Here is a 16,702-nt window from a genome sequence, read left to right on the forward strand (position 1 = left end):
CTTATAAAAAATATTAACAATAATTTTTTGATAAAGACCAAAATACCTCTTGAAGCTTTCAAGGGTATTTTGGTAATTTTATTTTATTGAAAATATTATATATATATATATTTTGTTAGTGCAAGTTTAATTGCGGAATGAACGTCCAAATTTGGCTTCAAAATAGTTTATAGAAAAAAAATTAAAAATAAAACAGTATAGAGATGTGACATTGTGATTGGGGCAATCGTAGCCCTCCATTAAAAAATGGACGGTTGGATAAGCGGGAGGATAGAACTTCTATGTTGTAGGGGGAACATAGAAAGCTTTCTCAAATTATAATATATAAGAGGTGTATGGGGCCTTGAGAAGTCAATTTCAACTTATTTTTAGAAATTGTTTTTAGAACCCTAGCTTGGGTTTGGCTTTGATTTTTGCTAATTTTACTGTTCCCGCAAATTTTTCTACATCAAAACTATATGTATATTTTATAACTACTTAACATTATTAACTGTAGTTCTACTAATACATATCAAGTTGGGTCTGGTTGATCCTGACGTGATCCAACATGATTTCAGTTGGACTTGGACCCGGACACATACTCAGACCCGAGCCTGGATCAGGTCATGTGGACCCAAACCCAATCTATTAGGTCCACTGTCTGTGTCCAAACCTAGAGCCGGTCAGGTCGACAAATCGGGTCCACAGGTCGACCTGATCCATTTCCCAGCCCTAGTGGCTATACGTCTAAAGAAGCAAACTTAAAAACCTATTCCTTGTGAGGGCCTTTGGACCAATAAAGCGACCCCCAGTTCGTATGATATCAAGAGTGTTTAGTCTTCATAAACATAAGTTTATCTACTTGATAGTTAAACATATAAAAGAAAGAAGTCTGGAGTATGCTCTTTACTATTGTGGAGGCAGGCATTCTAGGATTGAATATTGGACGTTCATGTTGCTCATAATAATTAAAAAAATAAAGAACTGATAGAAAATGACGCTTATTTTCATTTATTTATTTATTCTACCCAAGCTCCTTTGAAAAACAAATCCAAAGGGAACCATAATGGGGATTGTTTACAAAGATACCATTTATGTTTTATACTTGGAGTCACAATCATACCTACTCATTAGATATCAGATTGGAAGGCTTAGGGTGAATAAAAAAATCCAATATTTTTTTTTTTGGAACTTTATGTCTATTTAATGACACTCTTACAACCACTCATTTTGAAATATAAGGGACAATAATGATTGTTACTTCTACATACAGAAGATAAACAATCTCTTTATAAATTATCCCTTTATATATATTTACTAGATTTTGAGCCCATAAACACGAATCATTTTTTGTGGTGAATTTTGTCTTACTGTGGGAAAATTGAAAGAATATACATTCAAATAATCGACATATATTTTTAGCACAAGAAGGTCATAATTTAGGCATTAGATGTGGAATCCAGTATTTGTGCTAATGACCATACTGAAGACTCAATTAACTTTTTTCTCAAACTTTCCATTGCCTCCCTAGCCGCATGATTTCAATTTCAATCTAACGGCTATGATTGATAATGACCTCATTTTATTTGAAATAAATGGTCTTATCGTATGCAGTCCCAAAAATATTACTCCATGCTATATATGCATAATTACATCAAAAGAATTACAGCTCAACAAGTGCAATTCACTAAAGTTTTAATACCTCAAATCAAACAAATAACAAATGTCTCCATATATGTGTATATGTAAACATACAATAATCCTTACGCACCATAACTCCATAACACAGGAAAACAGAAACAAAGGAACAAATCACACATCCCACACCCCAAATTAAAAAAATAGGAAAAAAGGAAAATCACATAATACTCAAAAGTTATGAACAGCTGTGGTGAATAACAACTTAGAAGAGGTGTGCATGTTGGTTACAAAGAAGCAAGACAAGGAAGAGGAGAGAAGGTGGTGTGTTCCTTAGGACTCCAATGGATCCTGCTCCACTAACTGCAGGTGGGGTGTTAGCCCCTTTACCTGAAAAATAAAATAAATAGCAGTTAATAATGAAAGTATATGAAGTTAACCCCCTAATAATGCAAAGGAAAACTAGAGGTTGTACAAGCACCCTTCCAACGGATAAGATTTAATGTGAGAAGATTCGAGGGTAGCAAATTGATTTGGACTTCTCTTTTTCGTCTTTTCTTTTCTTCTTCTTCTTCTTCTTTTTTTTTTTTTTTAATTATTATTTTTAATTACAAATTCTCTTACCTATAATTGGGGTGTGTATTCATTTTTTTAGGGTACATCTAATAAAAATAAACAATTATTTTGAATAAAATAATTAACCAAAATACCCCTGAAAGGTGTTTTGGTTAATTTTTTTATTCAAAATATTTTTTAATTTTATTTTTAATGGATATGCCGGTTTTTGAATGGTATGGATGTCTAATTTTCACAATAAATAAATAATATATATATATATATATATATATATATATATATATATATATATATATATATATATATATATATATATATATATATATATATATATATATATATATATAAATCACTTTGTAGCCTTTGGATAAGTTGAGCTTAATATATATAAATCACTTTGTAGCCTTTGGATAAGTTGAGCTTAATCTGAGCCACGGAATGGTGCTTGCACCCGTCAAGCATCTCTATCATGTTCTTTTGGGTAGTTGGCATCTATATCATCTTGAATTCAACACTTATGTAAATATTATGTATTAATGTGGATAACTTTTTGTTTTATAACTGTAATTTTTTTTTTTTAAGTATCTTGAACTTTAATATTCACTTTTTCATAAATGCCCTTGATCTTACAAACTAGCTGCGGCATGCTTGTATGCTACTATCCCTATAGTCGATACGGAGGGTTAAATAACGGCATTGCGCCATCAGGGCGATCTAACCGTCTGAAACCTTCGGTTTTGTTGATCAACATGTATTTTAAAAAAAAATTCAAGAAAATATATATAAATTCTCAAAAATAAGGAATTTGGTTTGAATGATTTTTAAATATTCTTTACATTATGGTAAAGAATAAAATTTGTTTTGGTCATTAATACTCAATTTTATATTTTCTCATATTTTTCATAAAATTTTAAAAATACCCCTATACAGTAATCAATTTGTTAAAATTCATTTTTTTCATTAATTTTCACTTCATTTGAATGTGTTTTGTTTTAATCATTGTTTATATGTTTTTCATATTTTACTAGATTTTTTTTTTTTATCTTTTTTATTTTTTTCAACACTTTTTTGACCGTCCGGTACTCGTCTAGTTAGAATGGTTGAATCGGCCGATTTACCTGTTAGGTCAGTTTCGGTTCGATTTTGGGGACATTGGTTATGCCAAGGAGGCTTTAAGACGAAGGTGGAGCAAAAAACTTGAATAATGTTGTTCAATTACGATGTCTAATGGCTGTTCCTGTTATAAAAGCCATTGCAATATTTTCTTCAAGCCGTGGTCAATGACACAAAGCTATTGGTGATGAGCATTTTTATTTGCAAAAAAATCTTCCAAATTCACTTGGTGGTCCCATGCTTTACAACTAATATTACAAAAAAAAAAAAAGGGACTTTTCTTACCTCCAGGAACTGGAACTGGCTCGACCGATCCTTCAGGAGACCCGGCAGGCGACTCCGAAGGTGCTCCCCCAGGTGCTAAAAAAAAAGGGACAAATAAATAATTTGCACAATTTAGTGGCATAATTATTAGTAGACATTCAATGGACATGAGGGAAATTTATCAAAACTATTTAAGAGATGGACCATTTTAGCATTTAATCTACCACTATTGCTTTAATTTCAAAAAGCCTATCAAAACACACAAGATATGACCAAGATATCTTAGGATTTAAAAAACAAGCCTTTGATAATCACCGTACTATAAGAAAAAACATAGATATGGGCCGCATAAAATGATCCCTATGGTCATAAGTAACGACATGATCTAGCAGTCGTCACCATACGATCAATTCATCGAGAGGTGGAGGGAGCGGACCCATCAAACATGTCATGGATTCATCTGTAGATCCACTATCCCTCCATCATCTTCCAATCCCTTTGATTCGATGGTGTTAATAGACATGGTCGAGTCGTTAACCACAATGGATCAGACTATGTTTTGCTACTTTTAATCACCTGAGTATTTCATATCTGTGCAATATAATTTCTAAAGAACAATGGTATACATATTTTTTAATATCCATTGGCACATGGATTATATTTACCATTATCATGCAATTTCTAGTATGATTTTTACCCATTGATTACTTATCTTAATTTACTCATCGTTTTGCAAAATAGGTATACTCCTTGACCTATTTAAAAAATACTTAAAATGCTTTAGATTTGTAATCCCAATAAGGGTTACATACATAGTTTTCCAAACCTGAAACATTATTCCGCATTTGGAAGCCGATGAGTGGGATAATTTATGGGATAAAAAATATGCTAATGGCCACTTAATGGTGTTAAATTACCCAAATACCCCTGTTTTTTTAAATGACAAACCCAATATGCAGTTTAAGAAAAATGTTTAATATATATATCCACTAAGAAAAATGTTTAGTACATTTAACCACCTAGATAATTTTTTGAGGCTCTATAATCATTTTAATATTTTTATTTTTTCCTGTAAAAAGATTTAGCCACATGATTTTCTAGAAAATAGGTAACGTCACTGAAAATACATTATCTTTAACTGTTGGTATCTATTGATAAGATTAGTTAGTATTTATCAATAACTATTGATATTTATCTTTAACTGAACTTTATATGGGTCTTGTATATTTTTTATCAAATATAAAGAGAGTCCTTTGCATATTAAATATGGGGGTCTTGCATATTATTTATCAAGATTAATATATGGAGAGTGCTCTCCATGTTTTGAAATTCTATCCATCCTAAAGATTCAACCATAAAATTAAGGGTGAGGTTTCCAAACATTGTAATAAGATTTAATTTTGGTGAAATATTTTAGGCAGATCTATTTTTATATTTAATTATAAATTTTAAACTCCAAAAAATGGTTCAAGCATGTCTATAAACACAAAAAAAATCTTAAAAAATGTAGGTCCAGACAATATGTTGGGGGATGTACTATTTTTGGTGAAATATTTTAGGAAGATCTTTTTTTTTATATCTAATTATAAAATTTAAACTCTAAAAATGGTTCAAATCAAACATGTCAGTAAACACAAAATCTTAAAAATTGAAGGTCCAGGCAATATGTTGGGAGATGTAGACTTAAAATATTTTTCTAACTTTTTCCTAAAATTAATTGCTAGTCTTGAATTATGCAGAAATGAATGGACTTACCAAGAAAAATAGATTTGCAAAGATTCAGCCAGCCCTATATTTTCCAGTCCTGGTTTTCTTTTTTTTTTTTTGTGTAAAAAAGATTTGCATAAGAAAATATTTCCATTTAAAGAACAATTCAATTGCAAGAGAAATCGAAAATCAAGTTATTTTCTCTAAGTAAAAGAAATCATAAAACGGCAATACAGAGAGTTTTAGACTTGATTGACCTTTACAATTTTAATATTAAAACCAAATGAATCGTTTGCCAATGCAAAAATATATAAATATATATGCAGTTTTCTCCTAGCTTCTTTCTTTTTGCAAAATGGTATTCAGTCGAGCAAGCAAAATTATGAAGCTCCATTTTAAAGCTTAATTCTCTAATATTTTGAATATAATAATAGATTCATAATTAATCCTTCTTTATTTTCAGTTTCCATTGGCAGTAATTGGGGAGAGAAAAAGAGAAGAAGAGACGAATATATTTCTATAATTCCCTTGGATACTTGAGGCTTTCTGGTTAGAGAATGAGAGGGTAGAGAAACTTACAGTTGCACGTGCTGACAGGCGGCGTCTGGACGTTGCAAGCACCGGGGAGCTCCAAGGCTTTGGTCTGGTTAATGGTGATCCCGAGAGAGCCGCCGCCTCCGAGTATCGTGCACAGGCACCGTGGCTGAGTGCTCACAACGTTGGCCAATTGAGAGCAGCAGGTGGGCGCCGGAGTCGAAGAGTTTCCGGAAATGTAATTGAGGCATGGAGAGAGGCTTATTATAGCGGTTGTGCAGCTCGTCTGAGCAAATGCACAGGCCAACAGCCTGCAAACCGTGGCCACCAACAGGACTGCTGTTGCTGCCTTCAAACCCATACCTAATTATTCCTCTTTCTAGAGAGAGAATATACGTGGAGAGAGAAACAGAGCGCCGTGAATTTACGTAGAGAGAGAGGATTCCAGAGAAAGGTGGGCTTTTATAGAGAGAGAGAGGTTGTTGGTGCCTTTACTGGGTTTCCGGGAGCAGTGGAGAGAGAGAGAGAGGGGGTTTATATAGATATGGATTTGCAGAGGGATGAGATGTGGGTATTTGTGGATGAACAACTTTAACAACTCGTGCGTTTTTTGCGTCTTAGGTGAACCATTTCATTGTCAACGATTCCTATTCAGGAAAATCACATTTACCACTTCCCCCCACCCTCCCAACTTTAAAATCTACTTTTTTTTTTTTCTTTTTTTTTTTTTTTTTTACAAATTTGATCCAAACCTATACATTTTACTCATCCGTTTTTTTTTTTGTGACTTCATATACAAATTTTATTGATCATGATAATGATTATTATTATTAATTAAAATAATAACAATATATTAATTGTTAAATAATTCATTTTTGAGAAATTTCTTTAATTAAATCAATTAAAAATAATAATAATCCATTAACAATACTAATAAAGTTCTTGATTAATCATTTTTTAAGTTCAAAAGATATTAATGCCATTGTAAAATAGGTCAAAATATTTTAAAAAAATTCATTTTCTTTTCATGCCTAAATTTATAGAATGGGGTCTACGGAAGTAAGATTGGTTTTTAGGCAATAGAAGATAATGGAAAGAAAGTTGACTAATATAAGGGTTTGGCATTTTATAAAATAAAAATATCATATTTGTAAAAAGAACAAAAAAAAAACATAATTGAAAATCTAATGGTCTTAAAATTTTAAACTTTTAAAAAAGATTTTGATGAACCAACAGACTGGGGCTGGAAATTTCGGGGAGACGGGTAGAGGTCGTTTTTCTAGAGTTTAACATCGGCGGCTGGTCTGATACTTGTGTCTGACCAAACTAACTCCAATTTATATTTAGTTAAATACTCAGCTTAGGTGCAAATATGCTCTCCTCTCTCACGCTAAAAAACCAGAGGCCATATTTTGTTGGAATATTGGCTCTTATTAGAGATAATGCGGATTTTTTTTATATGTTTAAATAGGACCATCTTGGTATACCAGGATTAATGGGTGAATTTGTTTTCATGCTCAATCAAGGTTCAAGAATATGACGATTTAGAATGGAATCACCGGATCAAGATCGCTAATCAATGGGATCGGTCCACTTCCCTCTAAATATCGAGAATCAGCCAGTCCTACTTAAAAACCGTTAGGTTCTCTTAGAGAACCAGTTCTCTCGGAGAACCGATTAATTGGTCGGACCGATCCGCTTCCCACTACAAACTACCGTTCTCTAACATAATTGCTAGAGAACTGGCTAATTGGGACTGGTCCACTTCCCACCAAATGTTCAGAACTAGTCAGTTCCTACCACGAACTGCCCCGCTCTGACAGCCGATTCTTTGACAGAACCGCCAGAGAGTCGACTAGAACCGATCCCCCTTTTTATTTTTACATATTTTTGTCTCTTTTTTTCTTCTTTAATTGGCCAATGCACTCCCCTAGATTGTCGATCCAGACCACCGATCCTGACTAGGTTTTCAGATGAGCTAATTGAATTACCGATCAGTTTGTGCTCAGCTATTTTAGTGTCGTTCTGATTTTTGTGACACATTTTCTTATATAGATTTAAGAGAAAATGTACAAGAAGATCATTCACATTACGAAATCACAAGTTCCTTTACCAGTGAAATATAGAATCTGGGGGCGTGCTGCTGATCTTAAAATCTCAAAAATATTTTGTTGAACTTTATGACACACCTCAAGTTACATGATTCATATCTTGAGGCTAAAGTAAACATGACTTTGTACCAAGTAGAGATGATTTTTTCTCATAGTATACAAGCAACATGATTCAACATCTTTTCTAACACATGGGCAGACTAAGACCTGAGAAACAAGTCAATATTTTTTTTAAAAAAAAAAGAAGAAGAAGAAGAAGAGTCTTTTTTTTTTTTTGTTGATTTGCCCTCCATAGATTTCTAGAACCTATGTGAACCAATAGCGTGGGAATAAAGTTTACTCCTAAGATAAATTGGGCTTTAAATATTGCAATTGTAGTTGCTTCTTTTTCCAACTTTTTAGTTAAAGATGATGGAAAATAGAAATCTATTTGGGCTGAAATCTCAACAATATTTTTCCATATTTTGTTGAATCTCTTTTCAAGCTCTTTACTCGTTCCTTTGTAATTTCAGAAATTACTCTCAAATAACTATCCTTTTGTTCAAATTTTTAAGGTACTCCATTATGGAGCGTAGGCCATTACATGATAATTGGCCCTTCCCGAAAATCATCCATGCTTGACATTATTCTGGAATCAAAACAAGCCTTACCAGTCCGAATATTTAATGAAAAAAGTCAGCGTAGCGTCACGATTTGATTTTTCAAAGCTGCGACTCAAATCTCACCAAAAAAGATGTTATCGGGAAACCTAGAAATTGACATTTGGATCTGACCAACTATTAGTATAAAAATAAAGAGATTCGAGTTCACTTAGTACATTATTAAAACATTCATCTTTTTAAGTGTTCGCAAATTCACCAGATCTACAATCATCAGAACTTCAACGTTCACATCTTGTAAAGATTCGGTTCATTTTCAGGCCATCATAATGGTTTCCGGTTCCAATACTTCCCATCTTGGAGTGGGCTTGAGATGCTTCTTTACTTTTTACCGTAAAGCCCTAGGCCTTACAATAGCCCCACTCCTAGTCTGAATCCAATCGTTCTCATTTAAGGTGGTTCTTGAATTTCATGCCTTTAACCCCTTCCTGAGACTTGTTCAATACTCAATGAAGAACCTCCAAGTCATACGATACACACCTGGGAAGCAATGGCATCTTTGATTTCATCCATCGTCACCTTTATTTCAAGAAACAAGTCATAATTACATTGCCCACCGTTAATCCTAAGCTCGATAGTTTTTTTTTTTTCTTTTGACCAATGTTGATTAATTAAATTAATGAGAGGAAATTAAAATCAAGAGAGTTAATCTCTCTCTCTCTCTCTGTGAAAATAAAATCACAATTTGCATATTGGGGATAAGATAAATTTATACAATATATTATTATTGAAAGACTCTACAAAATTCAGTCCCGTACCATAGATTTTTAAAACTTGACCATGGTTTGATTGGTTACAGTGTTGACAATTATCGGAAAAAACCAACAGTCAATCAGATTGATACAAGCATTTCTCAGGTGTTTGTTTTCCCCAAATATTTATGAGCTTATATAAATAAGTGGATGAATCGTTGTGAGGACATGGCCTTAGTGAAGAGATTGCAGTGCATTTGTCAATTGTAAGGAATAGAGAAATTAAAGTTTCCAGTCAGTGGCAAATACTTCCTTATAACAGCAGCCATCTTCACTCAAAAAATTTCAACAACTTCATGATACAAGGAATAATAAATTAACTCCTAAAAGTTTATGATACATGTATTACCACAATTGAAGCACAAACTGGGACAAGGTTTTGAGCACTCGAAAATTTCTGAGGTTTGCAAAAGTCACCATATCACATTACTAGGAAGAAATTCTCAACAGCAACTACAGAGAGGAAAACTATTCAACAGTTCTGAGAACCACTAGAGAGAAGAAACTTCTGGTATGACTTGTTATTTATATTTCGCAGCCATAAATACGTGACAAAATGATGCATACGGGCTATTTGTAAGCCTCTCTTCTTCTTTTTTTTTCTTTTTGGAAGTGGGCAATTGAAGCCTCTTCATGCTGAAGATATTTTCTTTGATGGGGATCATCAATCGTCTACACTTTTGTGACGTCAAATTAAAAGATCAGCTAGCTCTCTGGTTGTACGGAAATCATCCCTTTCGTGTGTCGAGACAAATCAGTGCGAATCCACCAAATCTATCAGTTCAGCTCCATACAATTCAGTAGTATAAGAAGTATCAAAAATGCAAGAGACACCTGGATTCAGAGAGAGACCAGTTGTCAAGGGTTTAACCAGATTTGTATTTTCAATTAGTAGGAGTTTTACTACAAATTTAAAACAACCACTCTTCAATTTATTATCATACTGCTTCCACAATAAATAGTTCTCCATTGAAAAAAGTACCAGGTGTTCCTAGGAAAATGGAAGTGAAAACAAAAGACATGAACTTCTACAACCCAATCGGGCTAAAGTTGACAGAAAATAGTTTACCACGCCAATTTTGAAATCTCAGGTTAAAGAAACATTTTTATTAACGGAAAATTTATCAAAATATATCTCAACTTTCAACTACTTAACATTATACATTTTTCTCTACTATTCCAAGTCAAAATCATTAATAAGAAATGTATCAAAATATATCTCAACTTTCAACTATTTAACATTATACCTTTTCTATACTATTCCAAGTCAAAATCATGTGTTTTTTTATTGACATTGTGAAATTAAATCAAAGCCTATGGCTAAAATGTTAATTTTTCAATATCTTAGGTGCATTTTGACAAATTTCCCTTGTATAATTAACTCTATTGTCAAAGAATGGAATACCATACCATTTTCCAATCACAATTTAATGGTAAGTTTTTAATATAGTGGCGCAGAATGTAATACTAGAAAAGAGAAATTACATGAAACATGATGCACATCCCTTGGGCTTCAGCTTAATGGTAGACATATCAGTTTAGGAGAGGGAGGTGAAGGGTTCCAACCCTTGAAGTTTGTCCCATATCATCAAAAAAGCTGACCGACCTGACTATTTATTTAATTATTTGTTTGTTGTTGTTGTTATTATTATTACTACTACTACTACTATTATTATTATTATTATTATTATTATTGAGGAGAACATCGCCCATGTGTAGTGCTAGAAAAACCATTTTAACCGCTTCTCGTTACTCCTTCAACTTCCTAAGAACATCGATTCCACAGGCTGCTAACCAACAATTAAATTCAAGGTCAACTCCAAAATAAAAATCCATGCTTTTAGTTCAAATTCCATGTGAGATGAACAGGAAGAATTTCCCACAGGACCATAAAAATCCATGCTTTTAGTTCAAATTCCACGGTGAGATAAACCAGAAGAATTTCCCACGAGACCCTAAAATCACAAGCCACCTTCACCTTAATCATTATTGAAAAAGGACCATAAGCAAGAGAAACTCAAATTTCACCCAAAACATTATGCCATTTAGTAACGAAAAAATATATGAGAACCTAAAAAAATTTCTTCTGATTGTCAAAATGTAATCACAACTGTGGAGTAAGGAATAAAAAGAAGAAGAAATATGCAAACCTTGCAGCACATCAAGAATGAGAACGTGAACGAACAAACTCCTCTAGCCGATCCCAAACCTCAAGAGCTGCCGCCCTGTCCTGGTGCCGCTTATTCTTGCTTATCTGCATTTCAGTTTTAAGTCAAATGGAAAGAGAGAAAAATCAGGAACTTTCAGTGCGAAAATAGCTTCCAGAAATCGACATTGTTGCTGAAATGAAACTACAAGTTTCCCAATACCAACCGAAATGATCTTAACGTTCCATTGCTTTACTGTTTTAGCAGATTCCACACTATCGTCCTCAAAACGCATGTAAAATCCAATTACTGCATCATAGATGAAATTATGTTAAATGCCGAGTGCGGTTTAAATAGGTATTAAACATGTAAACATATTGACAGCAATTGCTCTTCTGATAATAATCTCTACACCAACAGAAATTAAGACTGATAATAAGAATTTTCAACAAAATATTTTCAAAATAAATCAACAATGCAGTGTCTGTAGCAGTTCAAATGATAGTAGTTCACATTCTTTTATAGCAGTTCAAATAATAGTTAACATGGATGCCATGGATATTAGCATAATTATCATTTATACATTTAAATACTTTACGGTAGGGGTCTAAGAAAGGTGGGGACCTTAAACTTTCCCTTAACATGGAAGGAGCTGGGTTGTATTAAGTAGGCAGCCAACGTAAAACTCTGTAAAACTTATCATGAATCCTGAACCTACGTTATTTGCTTTCACTGAGGGTATGGCCCTTCATAGAGCAAAATGGCAGACCAAGATTTGTGTAGCCGACCCCAATTAGTTGGGAAAAGGCTTTGACGACGATGATGAAATACTTTGCATTAGAGAGGCGGTGCAAAAAAAATTTGGGTGATTCGCACGCTTATATACAACATGGAAGGCACAAAAACCAAGTCTCATGTTCCACTAGGACGTTGATCACTACCTGATCCATTGTAGGTTTGCCATATGAACTTGGAATTTACTCTTAAACCTCTTACTTTATGAAGTTAACACTAGGAGCTTCAATGACGTTAAAGAATGTAGAACGATGATAAAATAGCGGATAAGATTATCCAATGCTTGTTTGTAAAGGGCCGAGTACTAGTGCACTAGGGTCAAGGATAGGGGTGGCAATCATGTCAAGTCGACCTGCCGACGCGGCTGGGGTCGACCCGAACCACGTCCGGGTTCACGTTTTGGACCGCGGGATAGGGTCCAAGTCGGGTCCGGGTCTGGCATGGACCCCAAATCGGGTCGAGTCAGGTCGGATCAAGGTCCGAGTCAACTCAACCCAGTATAAAAGTCTATGTACTAAACATATATAAAATGCTTTTTTTTTAAAAAAAAAATTTCTAGACCCGAGTCCAGGACAACTCCAGGTCCGAATGACTTGGATCCAACCCGGGTCCAATTGAAACCTAGTCGGTTCAGGTTCAAGTCCAGGTCAGGGTCGACCCGAACACACCCCGACATGTTGCCACCCAAGTCAAGGACATGCAATAGGAATCAAGGAAAACTATGCTTCGTGATTTGCATGAATTTAAGATAAGGTGATCCCTCTTGGGGCCTGATAAGCTAAACTTTGACGAAAGTACATTGGTAATTCCTGGGCCATCTAGGTCTTAAGGCTTTTTTAATGGGTCTTAGAGTGTCTGAGTTGGCAAATGGTGTTTTCTCTGCCTTTTTCTGATCATTATGAGATGAATGTTACATGTTGAATGTTATCAAATGGGCATGATACAAGACATCGGCCTCTTCAAGGATTTTGATGCTATGAAAGTGGTCTACGAGAGTATCTAGTCGATGATAATGGCATTTCACAACGTCCTTAAAGGAGGAGATGAGAATAAGACTCTTGAAAATTGGAGTGGTTAATGAGGAGTCAACCACAATAGATAGTTTTTATATTTTGACTTGGGCATTCGACATCTCTAATCAGCTAAGTGTTACAAATCTTGTTGTATTAGCTCAAATTACAGGAAATATTGAACTAAAGAACAGGGGAAACAATAAGAAGGGGAAGATTGAATGCTGCATACATTACAAACATGTGACCGACTTAAGTTAAAAAGTTGATGATTATAGTTCGAAAGTTTAAACCATTCATAAGTACTTATTTATTCTCATCATGTGAAAAAGAAGCAACTCTGCACAGTAAATAAATAGGTCTGAACCCTTGATTCAACAGTGCAAATTCTACTAAAAGAAAGATGCAATCTAAGCCATCACCAAACCCAAGAATCCAAAATAACAGGCCCCCATAAAATGGAAGATTAAAAACTAAAACGAGAAAAAAATAAAGATATAGAACCTTACTTTTGTTGAAGATCTCGACATGATCCTTGAATGGCCAATCCTTAAATTGCCACTCTTTTCCGAGAACAAAGACTGCTACAACCCGGTCCCAATCCTCCGCCTTTAGAGCCGATGGCTTATCCCTAACTTCATAGGCAGCAACAACCCTATCTCTACTAAACTTTTTTTGCACAGTTACACACTCTGGTTTTGTCTGCTTCACATCAGTCATGGCCTTAACCTTAACATCAGTTGGTATAAACACCCCATCTTCCAAAAATTCCTTGACATTATAAATAGTAATTAGAGTCTGGAACGCACTTGGAACCAGAATAATCGGCACCCCTTCACCTACTTTGCTCCCTTTCGACGGCCTCAAAACACTGATATATTTCGAATCTCTTGGCCCAAAATCTTCAGAATAGTTTCGATCATCTCCTCTACTCTTCACCAAAACCCCATCCCTTCGGACTTTCTCTTCCTCTCTCTTACTAGAATTTAACAAAATGGTGTGAAAGTCTCTGTGTCTACACTCCAACAGAGTTTCCCTATCCTTCAATGGCCTCTCCATTGTCCTAATCAAATTGATATATCCTGCCCCTGTCCCATCCAAAATCCTAGGTTTCTTCTTGTTTCCTTCTTCTCCAACCAGACCATTGGCACTTGCAGGCTCATCGACAGTAACACTAGGGTCAAAACCGTAATTTTGGGCACCAGGATCATTGCCATAATTTAGTCCAGGAAAACTAGGGTTTAGTGAGATGGGTGCTTCAGCAATGGAATTGAGATTCAGCGATGGGGTGAAATTCGAATTTAGGGTCTTTTCAGGAGCAGACGGATCATAGCCCAGGGGTTGATCAGATACACTTGCAAAACTAGGGTTTGCAAAACCAGGGTTTGGGAAATTAGGGTTTATGGAGACCGGTTCAATTGAGTCGTGAGATGAAATCTTTCCTTGAAGGTAATCAAGAAGGGGTTTCCTATCCGTAAAAGTGACCGGTTGGAGCTTCAACAAACGGGCATTTTGCATGTAATCTGTGTGTTTAAGGTGGGCATTGTTAACGTAGTGAACCAGAGAGTCTAGGGTATAAAGACTACCTTGTTTCGATCGGAAAGAAGTGGGAGAATTGCAGGGAAAAGAGTACTCATCGCCAAAGAAAAATTCATCACCCATTCTGACGATTTTTTGGAGGTCTCCTCGGCTCGTGTAGTCACGAAGAGCAGAGAGAGGATCCATGGCTACAGAGCAAGAAACTTGCAGAGGGCAACTACAGCAGTTAGCGCCTTTTATACGCGAAAAATCAGAATTGGAGATTGAAAATTGGGGTATGCGATGTTCCCGCGAGATCATAGTGTACATATATACTCCCTCGATGAGAATACCCATATTTTTTTATTATGAAATTTTAAGAATTACTAGATTATTATTTTAACATAAAAATTTTAATTTTCAGTTTTATAACAACTAGGAGCTTCTTTTTTTTTAGTGGGATTAGCCTATGGCTTGAAGTTACATCTCTAAATTTTGGGTTCTAAAGATAATCCTATATTGAGTTATACGAGAGGGGGTAAATGGATATTAAGTATACTCTATACTAATATCGTATGATTTTAATTTGGAAAAAGTTTATATTAATCTTAAAATGTAGAACTACAGATGCACCTCAAAAATCCATCGAAAAAGGTTGTTTTAATAATGAAAAACCCTCTAATTGATCATCTCGAAATCGAGATGAATGATTATATAAAAAAAAAAGGAATTGGAGTCCCAGAAATGGTGTGTTTTACAACACATTATCTAGACTGTCTATTTTCAAGATATTCATATATTTATATATCTACTTGATTTTAATCATTTCTGGAGTTTAAAATTTTATAAATAAATATGAAAATAGATTTTGAGATAATCTTAAGAATATTTTACATCAAAATTATATATTATGATAAAATTTGAAAGTGAACCTTAAATGGATTGTTTAAGGTTGCAACCTTATGGAAACCACACTCTTTAAATTTATGAAAGGAAAAAGTTTATATAAGGTTGCAACCTAAATGTAGAACTATGGATGCACCTCAAAAATCAATCGAAAAGTATTATTTTAATATTAAAAAACCTTGTAATTGAGAATCTTGACATCGAAATGTATGATAATGAAAAAAAAAAAATGATTTTGAGTCTCATAAATAGTACGTCTTACAACACATTATCTAAACCATCCATTTTTTAAATTTCCATATGTTTATAGATCTACTTGATTTTAACTATTTTTTAAGTTTAAAATTTTATAATTAAATGTGAAAATAGTTTTGAGATAATCCTAAAAATATTTTACATCAAAATTTACCGGTGATGATCAAAATTGAAGTTGCGCATTGTTTAAGGTTGCAACCTTATGGAAACCGCACCAGGAATACAAATATCGTTGCAACCTTAATTGGATTGTTTAACGTTCAAAGTAGACTTCAAATATCCTTGTTTATAAGGGGTTTGAAGATTGTAATTTTTTTGAGTTCTATACTAGGAATACAAGTATTTTGTTCGAGAGCACTAATTTAGGGTTTGAACCGGCATGAGTGGGGGGGGGGGGGGGGGGGGGGGGGGGGGGGGGGAGATTTTTTTGGAATTTATTGTATTTTATATTTGAAAAAATTACATAGATATCCGTTATATTTATTGTTATTATGAAAATATTTTAAAGTTTGTGTTAATATGTTATTACATATATTCATTTTTTCAATTTTAAAGCCAAAATTTCAAAAATTTTGGATGAGTTCGTGGAGAGAGGGCCTACCGTTAATAAGAATTGAGCCTAAGAATTGAGCTACCGTTAATAAGAATTGAGCCGCCTAGGACTTAACGTTACAAAATGTCAAGTGCAAACCAATTAAACTCAGGCTCTTTTCTTGATGGTATGTGGCCCTTGATAGA

The 16,702-nt window shown here is 34.2% G+C and overlaps 2 protein-coding genes across 2 annotated transcripts; both read right to left on the reverse strand.

The window, feature by feature from the left end:
• Window positions 1-1,689: 1,689 nt before the first annotated feature.
• LOC18429673 (non-specific lipid transfer protein GPI-anchored 15) lies at window positions 1,690-6,412 on the reverse strand. The gene is made up of 3 exons (XM_006838956.4): window positions 5,857-6,412; window positions 3,592-3,666; window positions 1,690-2,007 (listed from the first exon to the last, which is right to left on the reverse strand). Exons 1-3 carry the CDS (start codon window positions 6,170-6,172, stop codon window positions 1,883-1,885), a joined length of 516 nt encoding a protein of 171 aa, XP_006839019.1. The 5' UTR covers window positions 6,173-6,412; the 3' UTR covers window positions 1,690-1,882.
• A 3,170-nt stretch (window positions 6,413-9,582) lies between these two features.
• On the reverse strand, window positions 9,583-15,030 carry PHP (PLANT HOMOLOGOUS TO PARAFIBROMIN). The gene is made up of 4 exons (XM_006838957.4): window positions 13,795-15,030; window positions 11,707-11,789; window positions 11,484-11,587; window positions 9,583-10,167 (listed from the first exon to the last, which is right to left on the reverse strand). The coding sequence occupies exons 1-3, from the start codon at window positions 15,008-15,010 to the stop codon at window positions 11,495-11,497; spliced, it is 1,392 nt and encodes a 463-aa protein (XP_006839020.1). The 5' UTR covers window positions 15,011-15,030; the 3' UTR covers window positions 9,583-10,167; window positions 11,484-11,494.
• Between the last annotated feature and the right edge of the window lie 1,672 nt (window positions 15,031-16,702).

The sequence above is a fragment of the Amborella trichopoda genome, chromosome 3 (assembly GCF_054954075.1).
Source record: "Amborella trichopoda isolate Santa Cruz 75 chromosome 3, AtrichopodaSantaCruz75HAP2 v2.0, whole genome shotgun sequence".
Classification (NCBI taxonomy): domain Eukaryota; kingdom Viridiplantae; phylum Streptophyta; class Magnoliopsida; order Amborellales; family Amborellaceae; genus Amborella; species Amborella trichopoda.